This window comes from Pipistrellus kuhlii, unplaced genomic scaffold, assembly GCF_014108245.1.
Source record: "Pipistrellus kuhlii isolate mPipKuh1 unplaced genomic scaffold, mPipKuh1.p scaffold_m20_p_1, whole genome shotgun sequence".
In the NCBI taxonomy this organism is placed as follows: Eukaryota; Metazoa; Chordata; class Mammalia; order Chiroptera; family Vespertilionidae; genus Pipistrellus; species Pipistrellus kuhlii.
The window spans coordinates 16,017,895-16,032,719 of NW_023425404.1; the positions used below are offsets into that span (position 1 = coordinate 16,017,895).

The 14,825-nt window shown below is 43.3% G+C and overlaps 2 protein-coding genes across 4 annotated transcripts in view; one reads left to right on the top strand and one right to left on the bottom strand.

The window, feature by feature from the left end:
* Positions 1–239, bottom strand: part of EXD2 (exonuclease 3'-5' domain containing 2) — a 61,392-nt gene extending 61,153 nt beyond the window's left edge. The window contains exon 1 of the mRNA XM_045579353.1: positions 103–239. The gene's annotated coding sequence lies outside the window, so the exon portion shown is untranslated. The remainder of the gene's footprint in view (positions 1–102) is intronic.
* A 499-nt stretch (positions 240–738) lies between these two features.
* DCAF5 (DDB1 and CUL4 associated factor 5) overlaps positions 739–14,825 on the top strand; it is a 102,664-nt gene continuing 88,577 nt past the window's right edge. The window contains exon 1 of one of the 3 annotated variants that reach the window (XM_036433170.2): positions 739–880. Coding sequence is in view for 2 of the 3 variants with exons in the window: in XM_036433161.2 (XP_036289054.1) it covers positions 846–1,059 (214 nt within the window). In the remaining variant the exon portion in view is untranslated. Of the gene's footprint in view, positions 1,060–14,825 lie in introns of all 3 variants that reach the window. The other 2 variants (XM_036433161.2, XM_036433154.2) reach the window with 2 other exon arrangements.

A 14,825-nucleotide genomic window follows, 5' to 3' on the forward strand; every position in this document is an offset into this window, starting at 1 on the left:
GAAATTATAGCACAGAATTGGGGGAGGGGCAGGGACAGTGTTAAAAACGTATTTGGTGGGATAAGAACGGATGCACCCACAAAAATCCCTAAGCAACCTTACCCCACGAGTCCCGGCTCCCTTCCCTTGGAGAGGGCTCGGGCGACCCCGGGCTGAGACGAGAGGAGGGAAGACGATTGACCACCAGCCTCTGCCCGCAGTGTCCCCTCATCTCTGTGCCCCCTCAGGCTGCATTTTGCCCCCCGAATGAAGAAAAAAAAAAAAGCGGGGAGCCGAATGAGGTCCGGGCGCGGGGCCTCCGGGGGGGGCGATGGACTGGGGACCGCGGGCGCGGGAAGCGGAGCCGCAGCCCCGCGGCGCCCGGGATTGTTACGCGGCCCCAACTGAACAGCGTGCGGCTCCGGGGGGTGCAGCGGGGCCTCCGCCCGGCGCCCCCACCCCGAAGCCCCAGCCGCCGCCCGCGTTCTTCCGGCCGCAGCCCGCGGCCCGCGGCCCGCGGGGGAGGGCGCCGCCGCCCGCGTTCTTCGGGCGCCCACGGCCCGCGGCGCGGCGCGGCCCCAGCTGGGCATCAGCTGCTGGTGGAGGCGGAGCGGGAGAGGGAGGAGCCTGGGGGGCCGGGGAAGGCGCAGGAGGAGGAGGAGGAGGAGGAAGAGGAGGAGGAGGGCGGGCGCCGCCAGGAAGCCGCGGACGCCGCGAGCCTGCACCCCGCGCTCCGGCTGCCATGGCGGGTTAAAGCGCCGCCCGGAGCGCAGCGCGGCGCGGGCGGGGAGGGAGGGGAGCGGCGGCGGCCGCGCGGGGCCCGGGGAGGGGCGCGGCGCGGCGCGCGCGGCGGCGGCGGTTCCAGGATGAAGAGGAGAGCTGGCCTGGGGGGCAGCATGAGGTCAGTGGTGGGCTTCCTGTCCCAGCGGGGCTTGCATGGGGACCCCCTGCTCACTCAGGACTTTCAGAGGAGACGCCTGCGGGGCTGCCGGAACCTCTACAAGAAGGACCTTCTGGGCCACTTCGGCTGTGTCAATGCCATTGAATTCTCCAACAATGGAGGCCAGTGGCTGGTCTCAGGTAAGTGAACCCCCTTCCCCTGCCCGCGCCTCTCGGCCCCTTCCCGTCCCCCCCCACCCCCCGTTCCTCTCCCCGCTTTGGCTCGCCCTCGCCGCCCTCCTCCTGCCCTCCGCTCCCACCTCCTCCCTCAGCCCCCTCCTGCGGTGGGAAGGCTCGGTGTCAGGTTAAAACCTCGGCCGGGGGAGGGAGGGAGCGAGCGGGGGAGGGAGGGAGGGGGAGGAGAGGATGTCTTCTGTAAAAAAAAAAAAAAAAAAAAAAAGACCCAAAATGGTTGACAGGTCCTTAATTCTCTTTATCCCGAGTGTAAAGTGATCCCCCCCGCTGGCCGCGCCGCCAGTGCGGGTCGGGAGGGGCGAGGGGACCTCCCGGTGAAGTTGGAGGGGAAACTCCTCCTCGCGCACTTCCGAGGGGATGGGGGCCTGTGGGGAGCGGGAGGGGAGGCGGCCCGGGGGCCCGAGCCCCCGCGGCGACCCCGGGAGGGACCTGGGTGCCGGGGCCGCCGCCGGAAGCGTCCGGCCCGGGGGCGGGGGGGGGGAGAGGGGGAGGGGGAGGGAGGGAGGCGGCGGGCGGTTCGCTGCGGGCCGCCCCCCTCGCGTCCTCAGGGACCCCCAGCTCCCTCTCCTTCCGAAGAGCTTGTATGATGGCTTGGGGGGCGTCGCGGGCTCTGCAGGTGGAAGAGCCGGCCTGAACTTGAACGCGCCCCTTGGGAGGCTGGGGGCGGCGAGGGGGGCCCCGGAGACGCCCCCTCCCGCGGCTGCCGTTGCCGGTGGTCTCCCAGCCTCCGGCCTTCCTCCGGGGCTGGGCTTAGCTGCCCCTCCTTCCCCCCCTGGTCCGCCGCTGGTGTGGGAGAGTGGTGAAATCGAGGCCGGGGCTCCGGCCGGGCGGGTAGGCCTCGCTCCCGGGGCGCCTAGCGACAGGCCGCTGAATCGATAGCCTATCGCTCCCGGGAGGCGAGGGGCGACGCTGCCGGGGGAGGTGCGCCTGTGCTGGGGGGGCTCCGGCCGGCGCCGCCCACTTCCCTCCTCCCAGGGGTCGTGACCTGAGGCTGGCGAGTGGGGATGGGGTGCTCTGGGGGGCGGCTCCCCGAAACTCGGCCCGGGGGAGGAGGGGAGCGATCTTGCTCCTCGTCCCTGTTCCTGCGTTGAGAGGCTCGGAGTCCGGGCTGGCTGGACGTGGCGCTTGGCTTCACCCATGCCGGTCGGGGTGATTTTCTAATTGACGTCAGTGGGCAGCTGGCCAGAAACGCCAGGGATCAGGGCAAAGCATCGGCCTTATTTCACGATGAACTGCCGGAGCGACACGGGGTGTGCAGTCAATGTTGGGGGGGTGGGAAGGGAGGAGCAGCGATAAGACCTGTGATCACTTCACCATGAACCTTCTGAGGTTTCTCTAGAACTGACTTGACTTTTCCACCTCAGATCGTTTTCTCATTGGCCAGGCAGGCGTTGGCCCTAGATCATCCCCGGAAGAAACCCGATATTCCACTTCAAGGCATACCCCGGGGGGGGGGGGGGGGAAGCTTTCTTCCCCCACAGGGCCCCAAATCCCAAAGGCAGACTAGGTAGCCTGTTTAAAACCCGCCCCTTTCCCCCCCGCTATGGCTTCTTCTGTAATTCTGTCACCTTTCCAGACTGATGTGTTCCAACAGACACAAGGAGACTCACCCAGTTAGGGCACATGCAAAATCAACCAGTGAAAGCATCAGTGAGTGGAACCGCAATCGGTGTCTCCTCTCTCTCCCTCTTTAAAGTATAGAAATAACAGATTTATTAAGATATAGTTCACATGCCATTCAGTTCACCCACTTAAAAGTTAACACTTTTTAAAAAGCACTAAAAAGCTGCCTCCGTTCTTCTCCCTACGAGTTATACTCCTGGTTCAGCACCTTCCTCTAACTCCATTTTCTCTAGTCTTGGCCAGTTAATTTCCTTTATCTGAATTTTAAGTCTGTAGAAGCCTAGCTCCTTTCCATAGGGCAGGCTCTGGTTCTGGGCATTGTTTCTTAACTTTTCAAGGTCTGGGTTGTCCATATCCCCCGTACTTTCTGGGTTCCAGCCATCTTTGCCCCTAAGCCTCATCACTTCCTTTAGCTCAGTTCTTCCTGTTTTCTTTTTATCTACTCCTGCCCTGTTTTTAGTCCTTGCAGCTGGGTTTTCCACCCACTCCTCCAGTTTAGCTCAGATAGACTTTAGCTTTTCTTATTTGTTCCCAGAATGTAGAATTTTGCTTAAAAGCCTGTTAAGCTATTCAGCTTTGTTGTGAGTACAACTTAGGCTTAACAGAATGTTCCTCCTGTTGGCTTCAGATAAGGAAGCCCCCTCTGGGAACATAAATACAGCTTAACTTGTTAAAGCTAATTAAATTTTGTTCTGGGGAGTCCTTCAGGAATCTTTCCAGTGTTTAAAACTATTTATAGTGTCATGTTTACATTTTATCTATCTGCTGTCGGTGTAGCACCTGAGGGGAGGGGCACAGTATTTTGAGGTTTATGTTGTCCATTCCTAGTGCTTCAGGATAAGGTGGGTGGGAGGCCAGACTCTAGGGTGGTAATGAGATTACTTTAATGCATTTTGTTCTTGTATCTTGTCTGGATTGGTTAGAGCCCTCAGAAAGTGGTGGTTAAAATGACTGTTCAGAGTTTGTTCATTGTTCTCATTTCCTAAGTGTCTAGGCAGGCTCACATTTCTTGTAACTGACATAACTATTTTGTAGAATTAAATTAGACCCAGGATAAAATAATATTTGCATGATTCCTGTGGCTTTATAAAATGCTATTTGTTAAGGATATGTCATTACTTTTTGTTCTAACTGTTAGCTCTCCTTCCAGGGTACAATGAAGCCAGTAAGTATTAAGAGTAAACTGGAGAAAATCAGTAAAGAGAAAAAAGGCAGTCTGCTGGGAAGTGAGAGTGTGACAGCAACAAGTGGCAGAATACTTATTTTTCTTTCTGACATTTTAAATCATTAAAATACTTTAACCTAAGATATTTTTTTTATTGTTGATCAGAAAAGGGTATTACTGTGGCATCATGTAAGGCAGTGTACATAGCATAGTGCCATGGTTAAAATCACTGCTTTATCACTTAATATATAACCTTGAGTTGCTGAGCCCCTCTGTGTCTTTCCTAATCTATGGGAATACCAGCACCTGAAGGGCTGTTGTAAGAACTACATTAGGCAAGGTTTAGGTTGGGAGCTAAACAGAGTACCAGCCTCTCAGAGAAAATTCCGAGTTTGTTTTCTTTCCCCTTCATACTTATGTCATTATTAGCTTGTTTTTACAATACTGGTAATGAACTTGTGCAAATGGGGCAGGCAGGATAGTTTTGTGACCTTTTGATGTGGAATGAGGAGGCACAATGCGGTGTGGAGGGAGCCTGAAATTTGGTGCCACATGATAGGAGTTGGAGGCTCTACCAGTCAAATGGTAAGAAGGCAAGTCCCTCATTCACCATCTGTACTGTGGGGTTCATAAATTGCTCTCACTACCTAACAGGGCAGTAGTATTCAATGAAATGTTATATGTGAAGGTACTTTATAAACTGCATGGGTTTGAGTGAACATTACTTTTTAGAAGGAATATTTATATTTGATGCTTGCAGTCTCAGACTATTTATGTGTTAATTTTTTGAGGGTCAAAGAAAAATGTATGTTGAAGCCCTGCTTACAAAAAAGATCCCCAACATCATCAAGGATGTTGTATACATATTTAAGGAAACCCTAAACGTACCTTTAAAGTCTTTGGTTTCATCTAGTACTTCCCATCGCCTCCCTTTATGCTTCTCTTTTTCTCTAGAATGGAGTTCTTTATATGTTTGCTGAAAGTGTCTTTTTTTCTTTGGGAAGAAGATGAATACGTTGGGATCTGATTGGGAGACCAATCAGGATGTAGCTCTGGGTATCTGAGTTGAACTCTGCCTTCTATTTATAACTGAGATATCTAGTTTATTTCTATTTCACGTGGGCCTCTGACTTTAGTGATCATTATAAGCATCCACAGTTATAGAGAGAGATTAAGAGCATGAACCCTGGAGTCAGGCAAAGGTGTGTGTGTGTGTGTGTGTGTGTGTGTGTGTGTGTGTGTGTGGGGGGGGGGGGGGGGGTGGGGGGGGTGATTGAGGAGGGATATTGGTGAGTATGACCTCAACTACTTGCTAACTGGGTTACCTTTGACAAGTCATTTATTCTGTTTCCTCATCCATATAATAAGGACAGTTGTGGTGAGGATTGAATGAAATAACATTTGTAAAGTTCTTACTTAGCACAAGGGTTTAGCCCCTGCTATTGCTCTAGTTGCTACTGCTGCTGTAACTGTTACAATTTTGGTTTAACTTGGAGCTCACAAAAAAGCTTTTAAGAGATTGACACCAGTAACACCTAACATTTATGGCAGAGTACAAAGTGAAAATTTGAGGAAGATCTTTTTTTTCTTTTAAAAAAACATAATTCTTTATTGTTGAAGGTATTACATAATTCTTTATTGTTGAATGAAATATTAAAAATACTTGTTAAATGAAATATTAAAAATACTTGTTAAATGAAATATTAAAAATACTTTATGGTCCTGGTTGGTCGGTTTGGCTCAGTGGATATGGAGTGTCGGCCTGCAGATTGAAGGGTCCGGGGTATGATTCCAGTCAAGGGCACATGCCTGGCTCCATCCCAACTGGGGCCTGCAGGAGGCGGCCGACCCATGATAGAAACATCTCATCGTGGATGTTTCTATCTCCCTCCCGCCCTCTCCCTTCCTCTCTGAAGTCAATAAAAATATATTTAAAAAATAATAAAATTTACCTAAGAGCATATAACCTATAGGAAAAGTGTTTGGCTTGAGCCAGTTCAAGTTTGGCTAATAAAACTCATGAGTTTAATTAGAATGAATTGTTTTAAATATATAGTTTTATTATTATTATTTTTTTTTTACAGAGGGAAAGGGAGAGGGATAGAGAGCTAGAAACATCAATAAGAGAGAAACATCTATCAGCTACCTCCTGCATACCCCCTACTGGTGATGTGCCCCCAACCAAGGTACACGACCTTGAATGGAATTGAACCTGGGATCTTTCAGTCCAAAAGCCGACAATGCTCTAACCACTGAGCAAAACTGGCTAGGGTTAGAATGAATTTCTTGATCCAGTGGTGAGTTTATCAGGAGAAATATGGCTATTAGTTGGGCAAATTTCTGACTTAGAAAAGCTTTCATAGTTTTTTGACAAGGTGATTAGGGAATCAATTCTTGAATTTTCTTCTAGACTTTTCTGTTTACTGATAGCTCATTGTTTTGAAGGTCTTAAATTTTATTCTTTGATCTATTTATTCAACAAATAGTATAAGTGCATAATATTTTTATATTCTTTTTAAAAATATATATATTTGATTGATTTTTCACAGAGAGGAAGAGAGAGGGATAGAGAGTTAGAAACATCGATGAGAGAGAATCATTGATCAGCTGCCTCTTGCACACCCCCTACTGGGGATGTGCCTGCAATCAAGGTACATGCCCTTGCCCGGAATCGAACCTGGGACCTTTCAGTCCCCAGGCCGACGCTCTATCCACTGAGCCAAACCTGTCCCTGCTAAGTGCATAATATTTATAAGACAGGAGCTATGAGAGGATCAGAGATGATGAATCAAGTATAAATCAAGCTCTCAAGAAGCTTGCATTTAGGAGCATTTATTTCTCATTGGTAACAGTGGATGACTCTTTAATTTTTCTCCTCTGCTTTATGATACTTTAATAGATAACTGTTTTTTTGGTACTTAACATAGCAAAAATCCTCTTGCCTATGAGCTTCAATGGAAAAGAAAGAAAGTCTCGTAGAGATGGCCTTGGAGGACAGTCCTATGATAAAATATATAGATCATGTGATAAGGATAAGGTAACATGGATATTTATAGATACACTTTATTTTTCCCACTTGTTCTTCAGTCAGCTAAGTGGTATCTATCAAAGATTTTCAAATTTACAATTATGCCTTGGTTTATCACTTCTGCTTTAAAATAACCCAGGGAGGCTTAATCGATGACCACCAGTCTCATTAGACATTATTTGCACATAAAAAGATGTCTTTGTGTTCATATTGTTAAATATGACCTGACTTACACTAGTGTTTTTTGTTGTTGTTTTGTTTCTGTTAATCTTCTCAAGGATATTTTTTTCCATTGATTTTTAGAGTGACAGGAAGGGGAGAGATAGAGAGATAGAAACATCAATGTGAGAGAGACACATTGATTGGTTGCTTCCTTCACGTGTCCCAGATTGAGCCTGCCCTAAGGTATGTGCCCAGGACTGGAATTGAATCCAAGACCTTCAGTCCATGGGCCCATGCTCTAAACACTGATCAAACTAGGTAGGACCACCAATGTAGTTTTTGTTTATTAAGAATTCCTAAGAGTGCAAGCTCTCATTTTTCATATTGAAAGAGGTGTGCTCATTCACTGATAATTGATAGATTTGGTTGTCAGGTATAGCTGGTATGATTCAGATCAGGGAGACTATTGACCAGTAAAATTTGAGACACAAATAGATACTGCTTTCTGAATGCTGAGTTACAAAGTGGATGCATTTCTTGTTTTATTTTTTCCTTTGTCACCATTTACCCCCTCCATACCTTCTTCTCCCTCCCCTCAGTGTCCCCCACATAATCATCACACTGTTGTCCATGTCCATGAGTTTTCTTTTTTTTGCATTTATTTTTTCATGCATTGCTAATAAAGTGTGATTTTAATCCTTTTTTTCATAGTTTCAAGAAAGAAATAGCTTTTCTTTTTTTTTTTTTTTTTTTTTTTTTTTTTTTTTTTTTTTTAGAAATAGCTTTTCTTATTGTTATAGTCTGAATTTATATACTCAAGGGTAGAACTAAAACCTTTTGAGTTTAAAGGAACTAAAACCCGAATTCAAATGGAGATTAAGAAGGAATCAATTGTTATTAATTTTTGGTGCCCTACATTATATTGTTTCTTATAATCAAAGAACTGAATAGTAATCTTTTAGGATTAACCCTTAGGTTATTGTGAGAATATGAAATAATATTATCGACTTAATTCTGTCCTATAAAATTTAAAAATATATATATATATATTTTATTGATTTTTTACAGAGGGGAAGAGAGAGGGATAGAGAGTTAGAAACATCGATGAGAGAGAATCATTGATCAGCTGCCCCTTGCACACCTCCCACTGGGGATTTGCCCGCAACCAAGGCACATGCCCTTGACCAGAATCGAATCTGGGACCTTTCAGTCCGCAGGCCGACGCTCTATCCACTGAGCCAAACCGGTTTTGGCTGTCCTATAAAATTTTTTATTTTAAATTATAAGGGTTAGGTTATTTGCCAAAGTTTGGGTATGCAAGCAGATTTTAAGTGATATTGAATTAATATTTAAATTTTGATGGTTAGAGCATTTATTTTTATACTTATTAGAAAAGTTAGCATGTATAAAATATTATTTTTAATGAATTTATTGTTTAAGGTATGGTTAAATTTTAAAAAATCAATTTAAAGAAAAATAATGGTGTAAAAGCAGAATTCAAAAGATGATCAAGAGTGAAGCTTGGGAAATATTACATTAGGTAACCTTTTTATATCATTTTTCTTCCTCATTGAATCAGAGATGGAATGATCTTCATTTTATGGAGGAGGAGTGGAGCAATACGAAAGTGACTTACCCAGAACCGCCCAGTTAGTCTTTGGCAGTCAGGACCCTCTCAGTAGGGCTCTTGCTCCCAGGAAGGGGCTATTTCTAAGTTGCCTTTTTATGTTTCTTACCTCCTCTCCACGCACCCCCCCCCCCCTTTTCTTTTTTCTTATAGGGCAGGCCAGTTTTTCTGGAACTTTTTAAAAGAATTAAAAGTTGAATGCTCCCTTGCCAGTTTGGCTCAGTGTTCGCCTGCGGATTGAAGGGTCCTGGGTTCAATTCCTGTCAAGGGCACATGCCTGGGTTGTGGGCTCCATCCCCAGTGGGGGATGTGCAGGAGGCAGCCAATCAATGATTCTGTTTTGTCTTTGATGGTTCTCTCTCCCTCTTTCTTTCTCTCTGAAATAATATATATATTATTAAAAATAATAAAATTAAAAAAATATAATAGTTGAATGCTAGCAATTTCTGAGCACATGTACAATTCTAGTTGCTCCTCTTAGATAATAAATTGTATTTCTGTGTTTTGCTGTACAGTTAACTTGGTCCACACAAGTATCTTATGTTTACTCATTAAAAATATTTAATGTGAATTTACTATGTGTGCCTCTTTAATCTTAATAACTATAAGACTTATTTTTTTTTTTTAACGTTTAGCATGTAATGTGTACCAGGCCCTCTGCTAAGCCACTTTATATGTCTTATTTGCCACTTTGAAAACAGCCAGTATTATTTGTAGTCTAGAAAGACAAAGGAATTTGAAGGTTTGTATTAATTGTCATAACTGTGTTGGAAAATCAAGAAAGGACCTTAGTAAAGGGCCGCTGAGAGTTCTATAATGCAGAGAATAGGTAGGGCATTAGTGGAAAAAAAGATATTACAATACATTGTTTCTGTTTAAAATGAAGCAAAATATAATTTTAGGGATAAAAAAATATTTTTATTACCTTGGTCTTTGTAGAAAATTTGGTTCCAATAGGTGCTTTCCAAATTTTTGTTCTATAATATAATACTTACTAGGCACCACTGCCAACATAACAAAAGCTTCCTAAAACTTAACTCTCATTTTCTCACATCCCCTGATGATTCCTCAAAAATCTATAGTGCTCCCCATTGCCGATCAATTGAGACATTACTGTTTATAAAATAAATGTTTACCAATAAAAATAGCTAATATTTGATCATGTTATTTATCAAATATTATTTGGGGGCATTTCATATGTCTGGCACATTTACATACTAAAGCACACCTAAATACTTAATAGAGCCCTAAATAGTTTGGTTTAGTGGATAGAGCATCAGCCTGTTGACTGAAAGGTCCCGGGTTTGATTTTGGTCAAGGGCATGTACCTTGGTTGCAGGCACATCCCCAGTAGAGAGTGTGCAGGAGGCAGATGAATTGATGTTTCTCTCTCATCGATGTTTCTAACTCTCTATCCCCCTCTCTTCCTCTCTGTAAAAATAAATAAATAAATAAATAAATAAATAAATACTTAATAGAATCTTTCCTAAGGTAGGGAGAGTACTACTTTTCTTTTTTGAGATTAAAATTTTTTTTTAAAAATTGATTTCAGAGAGGAAGGGAGAAGGAGAGATAGAAACAACAATGATGAGAAAGAATCATTGATTGGTTGTCTCCTGTCTGCTCCCAACTGGCACACTCAAGGCACATGTCAGATTGAGCCCACAGCCTGACATGTGCCTTGTCTGGGAATTGAACTGTGATCTCTTGGTTCATAGGTCGACACTCAACGACTGAGCCACACCATCTGGGCAGTTCTATTTTACATCTGAGGAAACTGAAGCTTAGGGAAGTTAAGTAACTTTGAAATGTCTGTAATTCGTGATGGAACTGGATTTCCAGCCTGGGTCTGCATGAGCTCCAAGACATGCTGTTATTGGCTTTGAGATTTGTAGAATGTTAGTACATTTTAAAAGGATTTGATTTCCCCCCTATATTCTTATCTCTTGATGCTGTAACTCTGATACTTTACTAGCTGCTTTTTAAAAATCCCTTCCTGAGGGGATAGATCAGTGACCTTGGAGCTAGTAAGCACAGGTCACAGCTACTATACTCACCCCTCAAGCAGGTTTCTCTTGGTGCTGGAAATCACTTCACCTGGGATTGGCCTTGGCAGTCATCTAAAGTCTCCTTTTTATATTTTGTGTATACCCACACTTACTTACATAAACCATGTGACACTTCACACTGGGTAACATCACCTACTTTAAGAGTAAGTAATGCTCTGGTTACCAAGTTGGTGGTTCTTCTACATTTACTCAACTAAAAGTACAAATATATATGTATTTATTGAGCCGGTAGTTTGAATTTGATATCTACTGAAAGCATGCTGATTGAGTACATTTGGCTGAATTTCAGTCAACAGAAATATGTATCTTTCCTCATAATTATACATGGGGAGAAAATATCTGTGCCTGAGGCACAGATGAATAATATGGTTCAGAATAAAGTGCTTCTTAGATGAAGGTTTAAATAGTGTAACATGGGATTATTTGCCCAGAGAGTACACTCACTTGGCAAGCATTTGGAAGCACTTTTCCGCAGCTCGAGTATCATAAAGAGTGATATAACTCCTAGACCAGATGATAAGCCTGTTTAATCCTTAATGAACTGGAAGTATAGTGTTCTTGCAAGTACAATTTACTGTCATTAGCACCTTCTTTATGTTTCTGTGAAAAAGAAGGCATTTCATTTCCAAGGTAATTCACTGATTGGGTGAACAAGGAAAGCTGCTCTTTAGGTTCATCTCTTTTTTTAAAAAATGTTTTAATTGATTTTGGAGAGAGGAAGGGAGAGGGAGAAAGAGGTAGAAACATTGATGAGACAAACATCAACATCGATTGGCTGCCTCCTGCATGCCCCATACTGGAGATTGAGCCCTCAACCTGAGCATGTGCCTCACTGGGAATCAACTGGTGATCTGCTGGTGCATGGGTCAATGCTCACTTCTAGGCAACACTAGCTAGGGTCACAACAATTTTTCTAGTCAAAGGATTTAGGGAAAGACATGACAATAGTGTTTTGTCACTTTAGTTGTCTACTCTTCCCATGCCTTCATATCCTCACTCTTTGCACTTAGCAGTTTTGAATACCGAGATTCTATCATCTCTCAGGATACAGAGGTGTGTTTTTTTTTTTTTTTAAATCAATCTTTATTGTTCATATTATTACAAAGGTTCCTCATTTCTTCCCCCCTCCACCAGGTTCCCCCTCCTCCCCCCCTCCCCATCCCTCATTTTCCTCATCCATTTGCACAGTTTATGTTCAGTCTCTTCCTCCCTCCCTTTCCCCGATAGTAAATCCCTTTTCAGATAGTAAATCAGTTACTTAGCATTTTCTCATATCAATAATACCTCCACATGCCCAATGATACACTTCACACAAAAGACATTTCCAAATAGGTCAAGCAGCCTCATCCAGGCCCCACCCAAGGCACTCACAGATCAACATCCCAGCGCTATACTAACTCAACACATCCAGATCTAAGCCTTTATCACTTCCCCTTCTTGTCTCCCAAGGCCCAATTCCTTTGCCTTTCTCTCTCCTAAACTCCGTGGCCTTTATTTTGTTTTATAACTTGTTTCCTAAGCCTATGAAGCCCAGCTGGCTAACTTCTACCTCTGTAACTTTCTAAATAAACTTTCTCTTAGAATTTGAAAAGAAAAGGAAATGTTAACTCCAAAGACTTAAGTTACCACATTTTTCCTATGTACCTCCTCTTACAGTTCTATTCACTGTACATTCTTTTTTAAAGTCTTCCTGTGATTGGCTGTTTTTCAAAGAGTTGACTTTGATGAAAGGTGTTTTGGGGATTGATTCTCCACTGAGAGGAATTTCTTTTCTGAGGTGCTTTTAACTGGATATGCTATTGATATTAAAACCAAGGTATAGTTTTGTAGATTATCTATCCAGCACGTTTGGACTATGGATTGGCCCTGAGAAGGGTTTTCAGGAATTGTAGTTTTTCTGATGGATGGCAACTTGGCTCTGGAATGTCTTTCATGTATGTCAGCAATAAAGAAATTACAGAAATTGCCGGGACCGGTTTGGCTCAATGGATAGAGCGTCGGCTTGGGGACTGAAGGGCCCCGGGTTTGATTCTGGTCAAGGACATGTACCTTGGTTGCAGGCATATCTCCAGTGGGGGGTGTGCAAGAGGCAGCTGATCAATGACTCTCTCTCATTGATGTTTCTAACTCTATCTCTCTCCCTTCCTCTCTGTACAAAAATCAATAAAATATATTACAAAAAAAAAAAAGAAATTATAGAAATCTGGGCTAGAGTCCTGATTTCCTCAATCTCACTTGTGATCTTAAGCTACTGATCTTCCGTCTCTGTAGAATCAGAATTTTATTACTGGAACAGACTAATGATGAAACCTTTAATTTTACAAAAAAAGGACACAAAGGAGCAAAGAGATAAAATGATTTTTCCAGCATCTCACTACTAGTTAAGTAGTACAATCAGTATTAAAATGTGTGTCTTCTGACCTGGTCCCTCAGTAGGGAAAGTTATGAGGTCTAGTAAAGTGTGGCTTACTCTGCCAGTACATTTGATATGAGGTTTCATTGTCCCTGAACATGGTTGCTCTGATTAAGTGGGTGGTGTTTCATTGTTTTACAGATGAGTAAGTAGAGATTTTCCAGGGTGGAGGCAGACTGTCACTCTGGCTGGGTCTCCAGTTTTAATTCTCAGCCTGTCTGTACTTCCTTACTTTGGAAAGTCTGTTTCCTTCCAAGAACATTACTCAGGAGGAGGGATTTTTTGCAAATTCAGATGCCTGTCAGGATCTTGTTACATAACTTCCCTCATTCTGAATTTCCATTCAAATCTTGTATTTAAACTCCAGTTGAATCTTTTGTGTTACTTAAGGCCAAGTGACTAATTGGATCCTTTGAGATTGTAATGTTTTTTGTTTTGTTTTGTTTTTATTTTACAGATGCTGTAACATAATGCAGATATCTTAATCACTTTCTTCCATAGATGTCTGATGCATGTGTTTTGCCTTAGACATACTAGCAAGAAACAACCAAAATTTGCATGTTTGGGAACCTACTTCAAGTAGCCTTGATTCAGTTTCAGAGTTGACATCTCTGTTTATACCTTCCTAGAAGGACCAAGAAAGCATTGGAACCTGCATTGGTTTAATCTTTTTTTTTTTTTAAATATATATTTTATTGATTTTGTACAGAGAGGAAGGGAGAGAGATAGAGAGTTAGAAACATCGATGAGAGAGAGTCATCGATCAGCTGCCTCTTGCACACCCCCTACTGGGGATATGCCCGCAACCAAGGTACATGCCCTTGACCGGAATCGAACCCGGGACCCTTCAGTCCCCAAGCCGACACTCTACCACTGAGCCAAACCGGTCCCGGCGGTTTAATCTTTTTAGAATTGCCCAAGAAGAGAAAAGAAAGCTAATTATATTGTTAATATTGTTTTTGTTTTGTTTTGATTTGAGAGAGAGAGAAATACCAATTTGTTGTTCCATTTATCATATTTATGCACTCATTGGTTGCTTCTTATGAGTCCTGGAGATCAAACCTGCAACCTTGGGTATTTGAACGATGCTTTAACCAACAGAGCTCCCTGCCCAGGGCTTGTTAATATTTTTATTTATTTATTTATTTATTTATTTATTTATTTATTTATTTAAAAGTATGTTTTAATTGATTTGGGAGAAAGAAATATTGATGTGAGGAAAGAAACATTGATTGATTGGCTTCCTACTTGGGATCAAGCTCACAGCCAGGGCATGTGTCCTGTCTGGGAATCACAGTGATACATGGGATATCACTTTTGGTACATACATTTATCATTTTTGGTACATGGGATATCACTCAACCAACTGAGCTACATCAGCCAGGGCATTGTTAATGTTCTTTGTGGAAGGAATTTTGCAAAAGTCAGACAAGTAGTGTTTTACTGAAAAAAACCTGAAAAATCAGAACTTGCTTAGAATGAATGAAGAGCATATGTGATATAATTAGGGGCAGCATATTGTCCAAGTTAGTTTTCTGTCAAAAGAAGAGGGACTGGACATATAGACAATCTATGGTCTGGAGTACCTTTCTTTCTTTCTTTCTTTTTTGAATACCTTTCAATGC